Source organism: Callorhinchus milii, unplaced genomic scaffold, assembly GCF_018977255.1.
Source record: "Callorhinchus milii isolate IMCB2004 unplaced genomic scaffold, IMCB_Cmil_1.0 Scaffold4, whole genome shotgun sequence".
Taxonomy (NCBI): Eukaryota; Metazoa; Chordata; class Chondrichthyes; order Chimaeriformes; family Callorhinchidae; genus Callorhinchus; species Callorhinchus milii.
The window spans coordinates 21,147,309-21,167,929 of NW_024704745.1; the positions used below are offsets into that span (position 1 = coordinate 21,147,309).

At 39.3% G+C, this 20,621-nt stretch overlaps 2 protein-coding genes across 3 annotated transcripts in view; one reads left to right on the forward strand and one right to left on the reverse strand.

Annotated features, from left to right (window-relative positions):
- wwc3 (WWC family member 3) overlaps positions 1-17,940 on the reverse strand; it is a 111,454-nt gene extending 93,514 nt beyond the window's left edge. The window contains exon 1 of the mRNA XM_042334542.1: positions 17,635-17,940. Coding sequence (XP_042190476.1) covers positions 17,635-17,765 — 131 coding nt within the window. The 5' untranslated portion in view covers positions 17,766-17,940. The remainder of the gene's footprint in view (positions 1-17,634) is intronic.
- Positions 1-20,621, forward strand: part of LOC103177521 (putative claudin-24) — a 40,210-nt gene that overhangs the window by 8,544 nt on the left and 11,045 nt on the right. The window lies entirely within an intron of this gene.

A 20,621-nucleotide genomic window follows, 5' to 3' on the forward strand; every position in this document is an offset into this window, starting at 1 on the left:
CAGCGCTTCACAGAATATGCTGTAAAGTGAATTGACTGTATATTTTGTGGGCAAAAATACAATCGACATACAATCTATTGAAATATTCCATACTGCCAAGTAAGGCTTTTTTTTCCTTTCTCTGAATTTCAGAGCGCTAGCACTGGCAGTGTATCAAAAAGTATGGGTTTATACAATAAAAACAGAAAACTTGTATTTCAAGTACTTTCAGTTTTATTATGCTGCACATGCTTTTCCTAGCGTTACACCTATAACACTTCATGAAATGCAAATATGAACAAATGAGTCCCTTCAAAATTGGACAGTCGTGTTAAGTGGGTTAGACACTAGCTTTTCACCCATTGGAATTTAGTTTGCTTTCCAGTCAGAATATAATGTTGGTCTGAAATCCTGTACATCTTGATGGTAAGGATAGGTTATGCAATGAGGTTGAGCAGTCTCCGTGCAGTTCCTGGTGAAAATGGGTTATACCGCATTATCTTCTAAAAATCAAAATAAACAGGGTCCACTGAGTTCCCCTTGTCCATCAGGTCTGTGATTTCATCACAGAAATCAAGCAAATTTGTAAGCCATGATACTGCTCACTCAAATCCATGCTGCCTCCCTCTTATGTAATGTTTCACTGGATGCTTCATTAAAATCCTCCTTCAGTATTATTCACTCATCAAAGAAGTCAAGCCTCACACGGAAGTGCAATGTGCTTTGTGTAATAGGTTTGATACTATCACCAAATTTTCCTGGAGATTAGAATATAATTACTAGAACTATTTTCCATTAAAAATGAATTTACAAAAATCATTCAATACAAGGTTAATTCTGACCAAACAGTAGGTATGCTACCGATCTGAAAATAAAATATACTCTAGTGCACAATTAATCTAAATCTCTAAACCCCTTTGAACAATAGAAATTATCAGAAAGGTAATATTAGTCTATACCACATTTTATGAAGATCATGATTTAAACCCCATTGACAGGCTGACATTCATGAGTTACAAGTCGATTTGGACACCAGCAATACTTCACAGATCTTTACAAGATATTTCCTATTCCCTTTGCACTGGGAATAGTTTTGATTCCATCAGATGCTGATGCATAAAGCAACCTACAATGTGACACTCTCCCTATCAGAGAGCAAATAAAACTCCCAGTTGTTTGAAATGGAAAACGTCACATTGGATTTGTCTTGCACGTAAATAAAGGAGCCATTACAACAAGAATGTATTGCTTTTATATAGCATCTTTCATGCAGGATGAATGTCTTGATGTGTTTTACAGAAACATGCTTGACCTAGGCTTGAGGTAGTTTAGTAGGAGTACCATACTACTGATATACTGGTTCATACCACTGCACGTCCATTGGTTTAGAAGTGCTTGATGCTTGAAAATCTGAGAGCCTTGTGTGCCCCAGCACTAACAACCCTCATCTTGGTGAACACAGATATCAACTACAAAGAAAATTCTGCTTTCTATTTACTTAAGTCATCTATTACAATGTTATTTGTATTAACATGAATCTTGTTTGGCAACTGTGTCAAGTCCATAAAAGCATAAAATTCTGAAGTTCCAAATATGTATGTTTTCTATTTAATCTGTATGGGACGCACACTCACTCTCCAGTGGGATGCACCTTGCCTACCTAACCCCAGGGAGTTTAGGTGCAGGTTGGTGAGAGCCAAGTCATGGAGATCTCAGAGTGTGCACTGGGCTGCTGGAGTTTAACCCATGTAACAAAAATACATTTCAAGTTCAGCAACCCTATACAGTAAACAAACACAAATTTGTGGTTTTCTCAGTTTCCAAGCCGTCACTCAGTAAGATGCAGTCAACCCACTCATGATTGCTCCAGTGTCAATATAGAAGTGTTCCACTACATGACTTAGAGGAGGAATAGTCTTTCAACTCTTGGGCACACATGTCGTACAATCCTCCTTACACAGCACATAAAATAACAAGGCGTAAGCGTAATACTGATTCACTGAACCAAGACCAGTACATTCAGCAACCCACCAGTGCTAGTGGGAGTTTGACTGGTCCAATGAAGCAGTGAACACATTCAGACACCAACAGACGATCACTTGACTCCCACATGTAGGAGGCTTCTTGTGCAGACGTTTTATAAAGTGCTTTCAAAACAATTGTGTGTGAGGTACGCAGAGTACAAATTGATGAATCGGTGACAAGGGGGCTCAGGGTGTCACTGGAAGAGTTAAAGAGAAGATGGAAGAAACATGTTCACACAGAGGGTTATTAGAACACAATACTCTTTGTCACAAGTAGCCATTGTCTCGGAGAACATTACATTTAAAAAGGAATTGGATAAATATTTGAAGCAGACAATATTCAAAGGGTATGAAAACGGAGCAGGGAATTGGGATTAGAGTGGATGAGCTGAATAGACTCCTGCGCTGTAGCTTTGGTGGGATCAGATACTGATTTTGTAATATTAACTCCTGATCAATTGTACCAAGAAATTATCCCTCCAGTTGTACTATATTAAGAGAGAAGGATATGAAACTCTCCATCTTCAATTCAAACCCACTCTTTTCACGTCGTACCACTGAAGGCAAAGATTATAGCTGTAACCTTATTCATTCTTAAAAAGAGTTTCCAGCTATGCATCAATTAAGTTGTGGTAGTGTGTTGACTGTCCATCTCACTCACTATTCTATAAAATGTTTGCACATGGGTTTACATCCATGTTTCTCCACTTAGTCAGTTTACAACCTTGCTCATGGTGTCGCGAGCTAACACTGAACAGAAGGAATCATAGATCATTCTCACACAACTGATAGCAGTGATATCCAGGTGGATTACACAGAGGCCCACTTGCCAGACAGGAGTAGGGGTGCAAAGCGACATACAAACAACAACAACAAATTACATGTGTGTAGCGCCTTTCACTTCAAACACTACAATTTAACATTAAAACATTGCAAATGTTTGCCCACAAAATGTTTCACTGCACATTACAGTCCTGTCTGTGAAGCACTTGGAGTATCCTCCTAGCGTCAAAGGTGTCATATCAAATGTAAGGAATATTATTATTATTAAACTGAATATGAAATAACCCTGAAGACAGGGTTGCTTACACTCATTTATAAGCCTTTAATTCAGGGGAATGTTATTCCATCTATTGAACCACAGCTAGTGTAAGGAAAATATATAATTTCTCACCTAGATGGGCACTGTTCTGAGACTTGTTTAAAAAAAGACATTTGAAGTACAGACAAACCAGATTTTAGATTAGAACAATTTGTACTGTGACTGTACAAAGGCATGTACAATGCTGCAAGGTCATAATGCAGATGAATGGGACAACCAATCAAATATAACATTTGCTTTGAATTCCAGTCGAAAAACACAACAATTTGGTTACCACAAAGGCCTCACTGCAGATAAACTATTACAATTGCAAGATCAGCATAACTGAAGAAAGCCCTTTGTCCCATTTCATCTTAATCTTCCAGAATACCCATTCTACCTTCTTCCTATTACATCACCAAATAAGTACAGCATCCTGAATTCTCTCATCCTTCCTGATAACCTGCTCCAACTGTTAATTACCTCTGCGTTATCAGTCCGTAGATTACCCTTCATACCCCTGAACCTGTGAACTCTTGTCCTGCTGAGAGAAGTGTCAGGGGAAGGAACACAAACGCCAGGAGAACATTGTTTCCATATTTGTAGAATAGAATGAAGCTCACTTACAAAACTGCCACATAACTGCGTGGTGACCCAATAAAAGTTTGGGATGATGAATGGGATTGACAAGCATGATCAGAAAATGATTCAATATGATGAAAGTTTCAAACACCACAGAATGCAACCTGCAACAAATACAGATGTTAAGAAAGGCAATGAAGAGAAGCTCTTTTTTAAATAAAAAAGTTACATCTTTGTGGAATAAGTTATTGAGTTACCTAAGCACTCCAAGATCCTATCCATGTGAAGGGACTATACAAATACAAGTTGTGTTAGTATGAATGGCTTGAAGAAATCGTATACAAGTTTATGGAGAAAGAAATGATTAATGGGGATGTTAAGGCTATTGAACTTCTCCTGTCCTAACAAAGTTTATTGCTTCAGATAATATCTCTATATTCAGCTTTGAATCTTTAGATAGTTGGGTCTTGTAGATATTGGTTCGGAGGCCAGATTATATAGAATAGGAGACGTGGTGTTTAACATTATCTTTACTTGTACATCCAGGTGTGGCCCATTCATGTTACAGGGCAACACATAAATACTTAATGAATTCCAAGATTTTATCAACAATACAGTAATGACTATTCAGAATACCTTAATTCCTTGTTTTACAATAATCATATCCTCAACCTTGTAAGCACTGGATACCTTATTTGCATCTTATTTGAATTACACTTCACATTTCATGTGAAGTCCTGTAGTTCAGTGGTTAGAGCACTCGCCTTGCAAGCGAGAGACCTGGGGTCTATTCCCGGCAGGGCAACTTTCTTTACTCCACACAGCTCTGTTTACCTAGCGGAAGGTAGGAGCCCTGCTGTTAGTCAATTGGTAGATCGCTTTTCCAGGGATAATTATCCCTCCAAAACAATACATACTTTTTTTAAATAATTTGGTCATTCAATCCACGATTCTTTGTGGGACACTGCACAAAACTGTTTTTTTTTGGTGTTCAAATAGTTTTCTAATTTTCTCTCCACTGGCATATATGCCTCTGCTCATGGTCCCCAACCTCTTTGTGCTGAGGTGTAGTTCCACCAGCATTGGCTGCCCTCCTGTAGCCCAGTCAAGTGGCCATGATTTATGTGTGAACCTTAACAGTGAGCGCTGATCACTCAGGCATCTCACCTGACCGTGACTCTCCCAAGCCAGCAGCCACAACACAAGCACAACTAGTAGAGGGTGCTGTCGAGAAACAAGAAGCATGAACCTCGTCTAGTTTTACATTCTTTAAACCTGGATAAATCAATGCATATCCCCCTGAAGCCCTGGCTGAGCCCAGTACACTCAGCACCAACCAGATTTTGAACCAGATAGCTCTTGGTTTGTAAGCTATCCACACCACATTTATGGCTATCTACTGCTTGTATGAAATTTTTAAATCATATTCTTTGGTATATGCATTTGAAATGAAATGAATAGCTTGTTTTTTTTAAAACCTGAAAGCTATTATTCTTGTTTCATACAATGTGCAATACAGTAATTCCACTAATTAGAGTTGGTGATCTCAGCTCCTGAAAGGGTTAAGTGGGTGTGATACATTGCATCACGTTGCTTTTTAAAAAGCAACACTCCAAATGTACTCAAATGTGCGTGAGAAAGTTTACTGCTAAAACAATATTTCACTTGCAGGCTGTAAAAAGGTATATTTTAACAAAATGTTTACACGCACTAGGAAGCTGTAACCTGCACCACATGAAAAGCAAAAGAGATTCCAGAGGAATTGGCATACATGGGACACATTTTACTGGTTGCTGCTAACACTTCACAAATGCTTACTAAGCACATAGCACACAAATGTCTCTGGAACTCCCAGCCTCACGGTACAGACAAAGACGCTTTCAACCCTTGAAACTCTACAACTCAATGTTGTAAGAAAATAACAGTTATATGAACATTCAGCCCTCTAAAAGTGTTCACAATTAATGACAATATTGTAAGACTATAATGGTGGCACTTACCCTGAAATATATTCCCCTTCATACCCTGGTTAAAGCGTGTATGATAAAAGGGTATTTATTTGTATTCCATAAGAATAGAAAATGCAGATAAATCATAACTTGTAACCAAATTGTTTGTAAATGTTTGACTGTTTCGGTAAATTATATTGCAATGAAAGATATACGACTACACCTCTACCTCCACCTTACAAAATGAAGGTCAAAACCTCACTGGACTGGAGATTCAAAATGCAATTGCATTCAACTCTTTTTAATGAGAGTAACATTTCATGGGGATTGTTATCCAAGTACATACAACTGCCTAGTTTTCTATTTTTTTTAAATTCCAAATATTTCCTGAAAAATTATCAGTTTAATAATAATAATAATCAGAGTGCAAACATATGCACTGAATACAGTCTCAGGTACACATCACAGATCATCCTTCCAGCCAGAGAGCTAGGTTAAACTTTTCTCTCCCCTTTCACAGCAACAAACTAATCTTTGAACTTTTATGGAGTCCTTCAGTTAGATCATAGGCCATAAGGTGAACCATTACTGCATACTTTGATACTATTACTCCATGATTAGTGCTAAGAGCAACTAACTAAAACATGATGTACATTCAATGATACCAGGCCACCGTTTCCAGGACTTAATGTAATGAGATAACAGGGAAGAATTTGTGGAATTCTTTAACTAGCACCAGCATTATTTTACAACAGTGTTACTTAAGAAATGCTGTAATTTTACCCCATATGCCCCAAACAAAAAGACAAGCATTCAGAAATCAGAATGTTGATTTCTTTTTGTTTAATAATAATACTTAATATAGCACCGTATCGCATCTTCGAGATGTCTCAAAACGCTTCACAGAATATACTGTAAAGTGAATTGACTATATATTTTGTGGTGAAATGAATTAGCATAATTAAATATGCTAACTTTGAGGAACTCTATTTAAAATAGATTTAGAGCTGGATGAAAATAAATACATCCAGCTAAAACGTAGAGGAGAAATGAAGCCTCAAAGNTTTTTTCTCTATTCAAGTCAGATCTGTGGGTTGATGTTTGATTCTATTGAATAGATCTGTTCACTTCTATTTCCATGTATGTTCCACTGGAGAACAACATATGTATGTACTAGTAGCTATATTTTCATTAAATTGGGACAGAGGGTGAAAATCAAAACAATGAATTTTCAGTCTACAGCCAATTTAGTCAAACTTATGCAACCAGATATAATGAACTCATCATAAAATAACATTGAACTACTTTTGCCCCCTCAAGCCAAAATCTCCTATATTCAGGACTTTTATTGCACTCATACTACAATATGGAATTAATGCAATAAGAGTTGCTTGGCTTTATACATGCACACTTCCCTTCCACAGAAATCACAGAGTTAAACATTATGATTCATTCCACAACTCTTTTTGATGTAGTAGTGTTAGGACCCACGCTGGCTTTGAGAGCAAAAGGCCTGAAATTCCACCTAGTCTTAGTCTAAAAAACAATTTCGTCTTAAAATTTGAAACTGCAGAATTGTAGAACCTTCATAAATTCAGTCTGAATTTGGAAACCAGTTCTTATTAAGACGTGCAGAAAAACAGCTTCCAATTTCAGAATAAATTTAAGAATAATCCAGCATTTTGCGATCTTAAAACAGAATGGTCTTACAGGGAAACAAAACAGGTGGAATTTCAGTCCTATTCCTAAGGACAGACCAAGAAATCATCAGAATTGTAGCTGGTCACATCTGGAAAACAGTTAGAGGCAGCCACACATTTATGTGGAAATATTCTAGTTAAATAAATTTTAATGAGCGTCATTGCTTAAAAAAGATTTATAGAGGTAAGCAGGCAATGGTAAGGAACCCTAGTAAAACTCAAAGCAGCCTGTAAACAAAGGTCCTTTCCTGCTGTTGATGATGGATGGTCTATTTCACACAGTTCAATCATAACTTAAGCCACAGACAGCATTCCACATCATGCTGACATAGATCTTATGGAAGCAACTCACTGGACAAAATCCTCAATGACAAACTACTGTGTAAGGTCATACAATACCTACTTCACAGATGCCAGTTTCAAATCCTCTCCATCCTTCAGCACATTCATTTCATCTGCCCCCTTGCTACAGACTCAAAACAATGTAGAGCTACAGGGAACCAGGCCATTGAAAATAATTTATTACATCTGGTTTGTAAATGCTTTTCTCCACACAAGAATCTAAACTAAAGATCAGAGACACACCGTAACACTGTCTCAAGCAGTAATCAAAGCTGTAGTGAACAGCACCTTGTGGACAATCGAGAAAATCCAATTTGTCCACATTCTTACAGTATGATTATAAGCAAAGTACTGGACCCATATTGGTAACATTGAGAGTACTGACACAGAGAAAAATCTATGTAAGTATTCCAGTGATTGAGTTCATAACTTAATGTACAGTACAACATAACTGGTATGAAGGTAATTTATACAGCATACACTTTAAAAAATATACCAAAACAAACTGATGAGTGATGTGTCCTAACCCATCTAATCTCCTCAGCGACAGTTCTACACAATCGTTTTCCCTACCTTCTCACACGAGCTCTGAGACACTACCGTGGGTGAAGGGCCCTATATAAATCAAGTTGCTGTTATTGTTGAGAGGTTCGGATCTTTTGCCATATCACAATATTTGCGGGATGTTAATGCACAATATCTAAGATCTGTGCAACCAAGGAATGGGTCCAACTCCAAAATCAGGTCCAAAATCAGGTATTAGTGTCTTAATAATAATCCTTGCATTTGCTGTAGCCTTATCATGTTGTTGAGACATCTCAAAGTGCTTCACAGAGTATATTGTAAAGTGGATTGACTATTTTGGGGAAATGCAGCAGCCAATTGCACACAGCAATGTCCCACAAACAGTCGGCTATGAACACAAAACTAACCTTTCCAAATGGCAAATTTCAAATGCGAGTACAATACTTTGCTTCTGTAATGCCTAGAGGTGCTTGCAGTCATCCTGTAAGAATGTAGACAAATAGGAATTTCTCAATTGTCCACAAGGTGCAGCTAAGCTGCATTCAGGCTACTCACCAAGTTCAGAATAAGACCCTATCTGATCTCATTACACTGTCTCACAATACCCACCCCACCTTCCTCCTGTCACAGAATCATTTTTTTTAAAAAATAAGTCTTTCCCCCACAGTAGTTTGTATAAGAGCGATGCAATGCCAACTTATGCACACAATGCCCAATTTCAGCTGTACCCTTAGGGAAATAGAAAAGGGCTATTATGTGCATAAAATTCTGAGCCGCACCCAGAACAGCACAAGAAGATGGGAGGGGAGCAGATTGAAAAATGTAAACACCAAAAGATAGAAATCACAAATAAAATTATTCCAGATCTGGAAAACAAATGTTGAAATGAAGATTCTCAGTATTATTACACGTTACCACTAATGAAGTATTGTCTATCGAAGGTTATCACTTATGTGTCAGGGAGATTTTTAGAATAAAGAAGTGTTTTTTTTACAACATGCTAATCTAGTAATTGTGAAATTAAGTCCCTCCTTTGCAATTTATAGTCCATTCAACATAGCATATTCAGCAGCATCAACAGAAGAAATAGGTTCAGTTGAATACTAAAATAAAAGTGATGCTTTTATTTTCTAGCTGCATTTTTCACTGCATTACACAAAATAAATAGCCATATACTTATAAATAATATATATATAATACCAGAGGTAATAATCCCTTTTTAAAAAATGTGGTCACTCAATCCACGACTGTTTGTGGGACACTGCTGTGTGCAATTGGCTGACGTGTTTCCCCCACAAAATATACAGTCAATTCATTTTACATTACATTCTGTGATGCGCTTTGAGACGTCTCGAAGACGTGATAAGGCGCTATATCAAATTCAAGGATTATTATGATTATTATTAATACAAGGAGCCAGCAACAACATTTACTCTCATCCTACCAGAATTCCAACCTTATCATCTTTCCATTGTACAAAGTAGTTTCTTAAATTCAGTATCCTGGCCTCAACCATTCTTCTTGGTAATCAGTTCCAGCTGTTGATAACAATCTGTGTAAAGAAATATTTCCTGGTGTCTGTCCTAAACTTGCCCTTTAATTCAAAAAGGCTTGAAAAGACCAGGAATGTAATTGAAACAAGGCACGGTGAACAGGAGGGGGTAGAACACTCTCTGAGGTTGGGGTTTAAGCACATTGAGTACACAGAGCTGAGCACTGCAGCAAGCGCACTTGTTACAAGAGCCTTGTCAGCATGAAAAATTTTATTTGATGTTGCTCAGCTGCAAAGCCCAGGTTATGACTGGCCATACACAATGAGACATTCCAACCCAGCAAGCCACATACCTACCTACTCCCAAGGGGCCAATAAATAGGTATAAGGTGCTTCCAATTTGGGTCATGAAATGCATTTGTTTCTAATGTGTTGCACAATCCAGTTATTAAGATGACATGCTATTTCACTATTGGAACACTACCAAAGAGTATGCCAAATATATGCAGTTGCCAGTGTAAATCTGGCATAAAGTCATGTATAGCAAGATCAACACTGACCCTTAAGGAAAGTTACTGGTTGTGGAAAAATAATTCTGATTCTCCTGCAACATCCACCCTGCCCTCCTGCCATGAAAAAACACTGTATGTATATTGTGTACAACACATACACTGGAAAACCTCCAACAAGAATTGAATATAATGCTTACAGCAAGCAGAGAAAAACACAGGGAAAAGTTACTGGAGTAATCAAACACAAGTCATAGATTTCTCCCAATCTAAGCCATGCTCTATAACTACACTCGGTTGGAATTGTGGCTTCATTTTTAAAAAATTGGTAACAACATTGCACAGTACTTGCACAGCTAAGACTGCCCTCCATGCCTATTAGGGCTTTGGTTTACAGGGTTGAAGACATGTTTATACGTCTAAGGCTTAGATTACTGTTAACCTAGCATAGCTTTGTGAAGCACATCATCGCAGAGTCAGTTCAGCTCCAGGAAGAATTTTCTTACCACACCCTTAAAGAGGATTTTTTCTAGACATGGTACTATTTTACCCACCTCAAAAGGATACAAGACTGAATGAATCAAATGGGTTTTAAACGCAGATCTTTTTATCAATCGCAATCAGCTGAACAACAGTTGCATTTTTTAATTAAATTCAATGGGGGGTGCACTTAATAAAAACAAGCAAAATTAGAATAATTTACGTGCACTCTTCATTTTCCCATTCAAAATGGATATATAATAATAATCCTTGCATTTGATATAGCGGTTTTCACGTCGGGAGGACGTCCCAAAGCGCTTCACAGAACACACTGTAAAGTGAATTGACTGTATATTTGTGGGCGAACGCGGCAGCCAATTTCGCACAGCAATGTCCCACAAACAGTCATAGATTGAAAATGACCAATTTATTATTGGTTTTGGTTTTGGAGGGATTATGATTCGCAATTATTAAGTAGTTCTAAAGCCTCAAAACCACCAAATACTCCTGACATATGGTCTCCACCTTCACCTAATGTATAATTGAAGCATTTATTCCACTGCAAGAGTAAACAAGGCAGTAAATTTACTGTACTGCCTGCACAGTAAATGTTCATTGCTTTGGATCAGAAGGTCTACAATAATGTATCAATTGTTGGAATAGGGTCAATTTACTTTATATTAAATCAGGATTTTTTTTAGCTTGTTGAAGAATATGAAACAAATACTCTTCTCACGACTCAAATGGTTTGTCAGTCAAAGTAACTGTCCTTACAACTGTTCACCAAATCACCCTCAAAGCAACACATTTGAAATTGTACAAGATGCTGGAAAATAGATCTAGATCCTTTTGTTTAATCAAATAATGCTGATGCAAGACTGCTTCATGTCACCAGAATCTTTAAATTTTTTTAAAAATAAAATTGCATTTAGTTATTGCTCAATCCCATGATAGAAAAACAGAGTTGTGGAACTTCCGAAAACAGCCAGATTCTAGTTAACAATTAAAACCACATGATGCAGGAATCATATAACCTGATCATCCTGCAGGGGTTAGGAGTTATGTGAAAATACATTAATATCAAGAAACTGTCTGTCACTACTCCCAATCAGTGCTTCTTGACAGAATCAGGTAATTTAATCACGTACTTTTTAAACTACAGATAACAACTAGACTTTGCAGTTTGTTTCAGACTTAAAGGCAGGCCTTAACTAGCTTCTGACATAGTGAAAACCTTAATGCATTCACAACCTACAGGTTAAATGCAAAGTCTGCTCGAGTGAGTTCCAGGAAATATGAATCCAAACTTCCGCTGAGCACTTCATTTTTTCAAAGCATCAAACCAGATTCACAGTCAATCTCTGGTTTTCTATCGAGTAGCTGTCTCTCTGCTTTAAAAATAGATCAAATGAAAAATGACATGCCCACACATAATCCCACACTTAGCTCAACAGGCTACATTTCTCCGAAGCAGACAAAATCCAAACAAATTCAAAAATAATCAAACTGATCCAAATCTGCCACCTTCAGAGTTGTTCATACTTGGACACACATTTGATCATCAATCATGAAATTAAACGCAGAATCTGAGGAAATAATACCATCAATTTAAAGAAACTTAAAACCAATTTAAAATTACACAGTTCTTCTGTGGAGTCCTACATTGTTCATTGCTATATTTTCCCCTCCCTGTCCAAACTTCTGCAAATGGTAGGCAATTTTTTTTAAAGTAAAAAATAAATTAGTCTGTAAAAGAGACCAACTCAACTGGCAGAAGTGATGAGAAACATTTGTACTGTATACTGTTTGAAATAGCATCTTATGGCTGTCCTTACAGGAGCCTTATAAACAGGAGCTTTCATTAAATCATGGCCAAAGTAGCATGAAAGAGGGTGATAGTTATGCCAGACATTTATCATTAAAAAATTCTAAAATAACTTTTTTTTTTAAAAAGTACTACATCCTCTTGTGTAACTGAATAAAACTGGGAGTGGAAAAGGAGGGCCGGAGCTCAGAACACTAGCCAAGTGACATTCCGTAGCAAGGAAATGAGTCAAGTTTTATTCATGTCAGAAATAATAATCCTTGTAAGATAACAAAATAAAAGTCACAATATCTTGCAATGCAATTCCTGGATGTGACCCAATAACAAGCTTATCTGAAGTATTGACTCCTTGAAGCCATGTTCCGAATGTGATTGAAATCTGACAAAGGCTGCTCGAATTATTATTGCATTCACAGACCCACAGACGACACTGGTTACAATATTTCCTTCCCCCTTCAGCGTTGTACAGTTCACAGCATCAGACAGTAATTCTATGGAGCATTCAGCTTGCCAGATATTCCATTTAGTTTGTACAGAGGGCATCAAGGGATCTACAAGGTTACTTGTTTCCACTTCTTTCAAAGCGCTTTGAAATGTCTCAAAGTCGTAATCAGGTGCTATATCAAATGTAAGGATTATTATTATCTTCATTTGCTCTTCAGCAGCGAGTAAGCTGACAATACAAATTTTGAATACAACGCATACATAGAATAGACTTGGATTAGTTTTACTTTTCCAAAAGACTTTTTCAAAGAAACAGTAAAGGAGAGGAGACAAAGAAAGAGGGAACCTTCCGTTAAGTGATTCCATCCATTCTGCTAAATCGGCACGAGCTGTATTCACAGAAGCAGAACTTATACTAGACTTCTTTTTGGTAACCTTCTCTTCATAAAAATATTTTTTGGTCAGCTAGGTGTCAGGCATATACAGAAGAAACCCATCACTGTGCTTACGAATATCCAAACAGAGTTTCATGCAAGCCAACTACATATGGAAAATGTCCATATCCAGAATGGAATGGGCACTATCCCCCCAGAGGACGTACAAAAAAAATGCGAACTCTAACAGACAAAAGATGGAATGAAGGCATTAAAGAAACAGTAATGGACAGACTGATAGACAAAAGGGGTTGAGGCAGCACTGCAGCACTCGACATGCAGCACAAATAGAAAATCTGTCTGCTTACATCCTCTCTAGTTCAGGAGAAAAGTAAGCACCCATCACTACCTTACCACAGCTCAGCTCACTCATTGCAGAACAGAGATTTAGCCCAGCATCGACCTCTACATAGGACAATACTGCATTACAATGAAGCAATTTTTTATAAAAATGTGATCACTCAAACCACGACTGTTTATGGGACACTGCTGTTTGCATTTGGCTGCCTCATTTTGCCCACAAAATATACAGACAATTCACTTTACAGTATATTCTGAGAAACAATTTGAGATGTCTCAACAATGTGATAAGGTACTATACCAAATGCAATTATTATTATTAATGTTATTATTACTATAGCACATATATTTACTATTGAATCATCAGAGAACAAGCTATAGTAGTCTTGAAAACCCATAAAAAATAACTAGTCAATATTCCCAATATTCCTTCTAGTTTTCTCTACTACCTCATCTCCAATCCAATCTCAGTGTTTGTTACATTTTGAGAAAACAATCTAATGGTCATGAGACCATTAATTTGTTTTCTCAAAATGTAACAAAAAATCACTGCGAAATTGGATTACAATAATAATGAATCACTTATTGTGAAAACATGCAGGAACTGGGATTACTGTGAAATAACACTTCTCTTAATTTCTGCAAATGAGAGCAGATTCATAAAAATATGAATGCGATTTTTAATAAATTTGTAATAATGTACTACAGCAATACACAATTAATTCCACTAGTGAGAAAATTTATGGGCAAGAGAAATAAACATTTAATTCTGCTCTTAACATTGTTTTTTTACATAAAGTGTTTCAATATAATCATATAAAATGCACTCGCCCTCTCTTTCTGGACACCATTGTCCATTATCTGCAAATAGAAGTGGGATTTAGCCAAGGAGAAGAAAAACATAGTAAGTGTCATATGGGCAGAAATAAAAGGTCCAGTTTACTTTCAGAGCACGTTAGTGCAGCACCTTTATAGGAGTAGTAAGGAAAAGGGACATGTTGTTCCAGTCAAGTTTTGGAAGTTTGGAATTCCTATTGCACTCCTGTGATATATTTGATCACATCTAAAATACTGAAGACAAAGAGTCCAAAGCAATTTAAATAAGTTGCTCGTGAAAACTATAACTCACCAATACCTAAAAAAATCCAGAATATAAAAAGGTGTGGCTCTCTATCAAATCCACTCCACCCATAGTATATAAAATGCAGGACTTCATCCCACACACTTTATAGGGGAAAAGCTCCATATGAAGACTGCCTAAACCCTAAAAAGCCTTCACCTTCCTCCAGAAGCCACATCTAGGATACTTTGTATCCTGTGGAGTATCTCAGCCTGAACCTAACCCTATATCATTCATTGTTTTACAATGAAGCCATTTTCACAGAAGAAAATGCAAATATTTCCAAATAAAAATGTTTCTTAACTGAAAATACTTAATTGGCCGACTATCAATGCAGAACATCTACTTGGGGTGCATCTAGAAATGAGGAGGGTGGGGTATGGATTGCATTGAATAAGTGGCATACTCAAATTGTAGAAACAAAAGCTGTACATTTAAAAAGAATAAAAAAACACTCAAATGACTCAAGTCAATAAGAATCTAAAAAAGAAATTAAAATTAATGTCTCGGGCAGGACCTTTCAACAGAACAGGATCCAAAAGAGGATCGATCCCAAACAAACTAATTTCATTCTCTTTCAAAAAAAAACTTTTCTTGAACTTTGCAGCAAGTTCCCTCTGGCAGAATGATAAGAGCCCTCTATGGGAGAGCACTACAAAATACTCATGATGTATAGTCACCACAGAAATATCTCCACACCCCAATGACAAAAGAAAGTACCCACAGAAAGCAACTCACAGGCTGAGACAATATTTTACATCCAAACAGACGTGTAGTACAGAATGTGCTAAATTCCACATTTCACAATGTCACAAATACCCATTCGCTGCTCTGAGTGCCAAACATCCTAAAATACCATTGTACACAATAAGTTTATCTCATCACACTCTCAATCACTCGTTCTCACTCTCTCTCTCTGCTTTCTCCCTCTCTCTTGTTTTCATTTCGCCCACAAAATATACAATCGATTCACCTTACAGTATATTATGTGAAGCGCTCTGAGACGTCTCAAAGACGCGATAAGGCGCCATATCAAATGCAAGGTTATTATTATTATTATTATTATCATTTTTGCGATCACTAGCACTGGAGCAAGCCGTACAAAAAAAACGAACGATTTGTTTATTACGGTGCAAAAATAATTCTCAGCAGAATAGCAGGATGTGGAATTTCCTCCATTGGGGTGGGGTCCTCAGACATAAACAATAACCCACACTGACAGGCAGAGAAGATCACACACATACACACACACACACACACACAAAACAAAAACGTGCTGCAGTGTAGCTTGGCCTCAGTGGGAAGAGGAATGAGAGCAGTGATTGTGTGGGAAGGGATACAGCAGAGGGGAGGGGAAGAGAGTGAATTCCAAAATACCACGACAGCTGAAAGCTGGAATTTCCCTTCACTAACAGTATGGAGCAGACAGCACAGCCCCAGCCCAGCCACAGGCTGTGCCTGTAACCTCCAGCTACCACAAAATACAATGTGGGAAGAAAGATTTAGATGGGGGGAGAGAGGGGAGCAATCAATAAAAAAAAATCCCCATTTTTGTTCTCTCTTTTTCTTTCTCTCTCTATCTCTCTCTCTATCTCTCTCTCTCTTTCTTTCTTTCTCTCCCTCCTCTCTTCCCAGACAGGCAGCCTTTCTTGTGCTGGGTGCCCAGTCCAGGCTGGGAGAGGAGGGGGTTGTTGGCTGTGTCTGTCAGCTCCAAGTCCAACCGCTCCTTCCTTCCTCACTGTGTGAGTGAGACAGACTCTGGCCCCAGAGCTACACAGTCCCTGGGACTTGCTCTGGCATCTGAGCCTCAGGTGGTTGCGAAGTAACAGTGCGAGAAGGTCCTGGGTTGGGGAGAGAGGGACAGGGAGAGAGAGAGAGAGAGAGACAGGAGGAGAGGAGGGAGAGAGGGGGACAAGGAGAGAGAAAGACAGGAGGAGAGAGAGAGGGACAGGAAGAAAGAGAGGGACAAAGAGGGATAGGGAGAGAGGGCGACAGGGTAGGAGGGAGGGAGAGGGTCAGGGAAGAAGAGGGGGACAGGGAAGGAGAGGGAGGGAGGGAGGGAAGGAAGGAAGGGAGGGAGGGAAGGAGAGAGGGAAGGAGATGGAGGGAAGGAGGGGGGAAGGAAGGAGAGGGGGACAGCGAAAGAGGGAAGAAGAGAGGGGGACAGGGAAGGAGGGAGGGAAGGAGGGAAGGAGAGAGGGGGTCAGGGAAGGAGAGAGGGGGGGGGGGGGACAGGGGAGAGAGAGGGGGCAGGGAGAGAGGGGGGACAGGAGAAGGAGAGAGAGAGAGGGGGGGACAGAGAAGGAGAGAGAGAGAGGGAGAGAGGGGGACAGAGAAGGAGAGAGAGAGAGAGGGGGGGGGAGAGGAAAGTGTCCGCCAGCTGAGCTCTGGGGCTCTGGGGCTCTGGGGTTGAGCTCTGGGGCTGAGCTCTGGGCTGAGCTCTGGGCTGGGCTCTGGGGCTTTGGGGCTGAGCTCTGGGCTGGGCTCTGGGGCTCTGGGCTGAGCTCTGGGCTGGGCTCTGGGCTGAGCTCTGGGCTGGGCTCTGGGGCTTTGGGGCTGAGCTCTGGCTGAGCTGGGGGGCTGAGCTCTGGGCTGGCTTGGGCTGGCTCTGGGGCTTTGGGGCTGAGCTGTGGGGCTGAGCTGTGGGGCTGAGCTGTGGGGCTGAGCTGTGGGGCTGAGCTGTGGGGCTGAGCTCAGGGCTGAGCTCAGGGCTGAGCTCTGGGGCTGAGCTCTGGGGCTTTGGGGCTGAGCTCTGGGGCTGAGCTCTGGGGCTCTGGGGCTGAGCTCTGGGGCTGAGCTCAGGGCTGAGCTGTGGGCTGAGCTCCGGGGCTCCGCCGCTCTGCCTGACCTGTCCCGCGGGTCGATCCAGCTCGTCTGGCGGGTGTTGTGGTCGATGTAGAAGACTCTGCCGTCGTAGTCCCGCGCCTCCTCCCAGCCGTTGGGCAGAGGCAGTTCCCCGCTCGACCTCCTCCTGGGCATCGCTCCCCGGGACAACCGCACTAACACATTCCCCGGACAGAAGGGCTCCGACTGCTGCTCCCAAAGCGGCCGACACCACTCTCATGGCTCTCTAGCTCCGCTCCTCCATGTTGGGTCGCTGTCGGGCCGGGATCATGGCTTAGTCCTCATTGGTAATGGTTATTTGCATAAAAGATTTTTTTTTTTTTTGGGGGGGGGCGGGGGGGGGGAGTGTGTGTGTGTATGTGTGTGTGTGTGTGTTTTTTTGAGGGGAGGGAGGGAGGGAGGGAAGGAGAGAGGGAGGGAGGGGAGAGAGAGAGAGGAGGTGATTAATTATTAATATGTCACACACACACACAAAAAAAAAGACCAATCCCAAACCAGGAAAAAAGTTACAATCAACTTCTTTTTCACACACACACACACACACACAGAAAAAAAAGTGCTGAGGGGAAGGATTGAGGGGGGGGGTCTCTCTCTCTCTCTCTCTCTCTATTCCACACACACCACCACCATCATCATCATCATCATCATCACCCCCCACCCAGATTATGATTGATCACAAGAGGGTCAGAGTTTGTGTGCAAACGTTTGCAATGGGTTTTGCAGTCAGGAATGGAATGGTGGAATTTGTAAGATGTTGCAGGCAAAGCAGCAGCCTGGAATTTGTCTTGAATGGAGAAAAAAATAATGTATATTATAGATTATGTGTATATATATATATATGCACACACGCACACATAATAAAATAATCTTTCTGAGGTTCCTGCGGTGTTAAGACATGTTAATGACCTGGAAAGCGGCGAACAGAGCAAGATGTCAGAAGAAGAATTAAATATACTTGGTTTTCAATTTTTTTTTTTTAAAAAGGCGTTATTGTAACTGGGTATTCAGCAGGTGGCAATCCACTTCCATGGCATTTTCCATTTATTTTCTTAAAATAGTATTTTGCTCGTACAGATGCAGATTGTAATTCTACTGAAAGGGAGCAAAAATATCCGGTTTTTTCTTCAGTTACAGCAAAAGCTAATGTGTCCCGTTAGTATGAACAGTTTTGTGGGCTTCAACGCACTTTTTGCAGTTGTTTTTGGTTATTGTTTAAGGTGTATCATTGTGGGATACACACAAGCCCACATATCTGAAACCAGACCATGTACAATATAACTTCAGAATCATCCAAGAAGAAATAAAGAATCATTGCGTGATGACGGAGATGTCACAAAAATAATCTTCACCAAAATATAAAATATAATATAAAATATAAAAAATACATACAAGAACCTTGTCATGTTTTATTCACAAGTATATCAAATACAGATATGTATTGTGTATAATTTTGAAGTAATGATATAATCATGAATCCGACATTACAAGTATCAATGCAACGACAACAACTTGCATTTGTATAGTGCCCTTCATGTGGGGTATTGTCTCAGAGGACTTAACAATGGCATAGTTTGATGCCGAGCCGGGGAGAAAGGGGGATTGGCCGTAGGCACGGTTGAAGAGGAAAATCTACAAGTGAATACAATCCAATGTAACAGACTTTAAAGTTCTTCTCCATTGAAATCAAAATTGTATCTTATTAAAACAAACATTGTATATTATATAAACGAATGGTGATTTAAAGACAGTAATTTTTAATCCAACCTTGGGACGAAGTTGCTGATTATATGGTATTTGCTCATGATGTTAGTGGAAACCCTCGAGTGTATTGTTGCCTTGTAATCATGCTCAGGTATTTTCATTATTCCTATCATTGTTTTCATATTACTACTTTTATTGAACTTATTTTTAATTACACACCAGTGCTGGCAATCAAGATACAAGTACCTGTTAAACCTCTAGGAAAAGCTCCTCCAATGTTCTTGTGGCTAAACCCACTATTGTAAAGCTGAAATAAACCATATATAGGCCGAAGGTTACAATTATAGCAATTTACAGCCCAGAAGCCTCTAGAAGCCCAGAAGCCCTATTGAGCCTCTGCACCAGCTCTCAGAGCAAGCGATTCATTCAATCCCATTGCTCACCCTATCTTCATAGCCCTTCAAGTCTTTACCTTTCATATATCTGTCTACTTGCATATATAGCTCCCCTCACACAAGCTAGCATCCCAGAGCACTTAGAGCAACAAGAGAGGAAACCTCAGAGGAGCAATGGCAATAGTATGATAAAATAAAGTTGAGTAAAGTTGGGAGGAGTGGATGAGTTGCATAGAATTTTGTAGGCCCTGTTAATATCCTGTATTGAGTGGCTACCACTGCAGACCTCGTGGGATCCCAACTTTTCCCTGTTCCAAGGCAAGCCAAACTAACCTACAGGGAGAAGCAGGGATGTCCAAAATTATAAAAAGCAAAACATTTATTCCGTTTTACATAATTCACGTTTGAAATGGCTGTATGATTGGGATGCAAAACAGTTAAAATTATGGGTATAATCATCACCTCTCCCAGAGATGACTTGTGTTCTAAATCTAGCAGATTTCAAGCAAATAACAGTGCCACATTCAGCACTATTTATATAGTCCCAAATCTATAAAGTTTTGAATATTACTAAAACCATTGAAATACAAAATAAAATGCACTATATTTTACAAACCAAATAATTAAGAAAAAGAGAAATATAACTAATAATTTAATTGGTAGCACTCAGTTGATAAGGATATTAACATGACAGTATTCATTCATCCAGAACTGATTTCCCCAAAGGACAAGTTTGTGGTAACAAGTATCAGACTGGAGTCTTTAACCCAAGAAAGAATGTTTGCTCATCATTCTGACCTGAGCTAATTTCTTGCAGAACTGATTGTTGTTGCTTCAGATTCAGGAAATTCCTGGAATTTAATGGAAAGGATCTTCCAAAATTCCTTGGATTCTG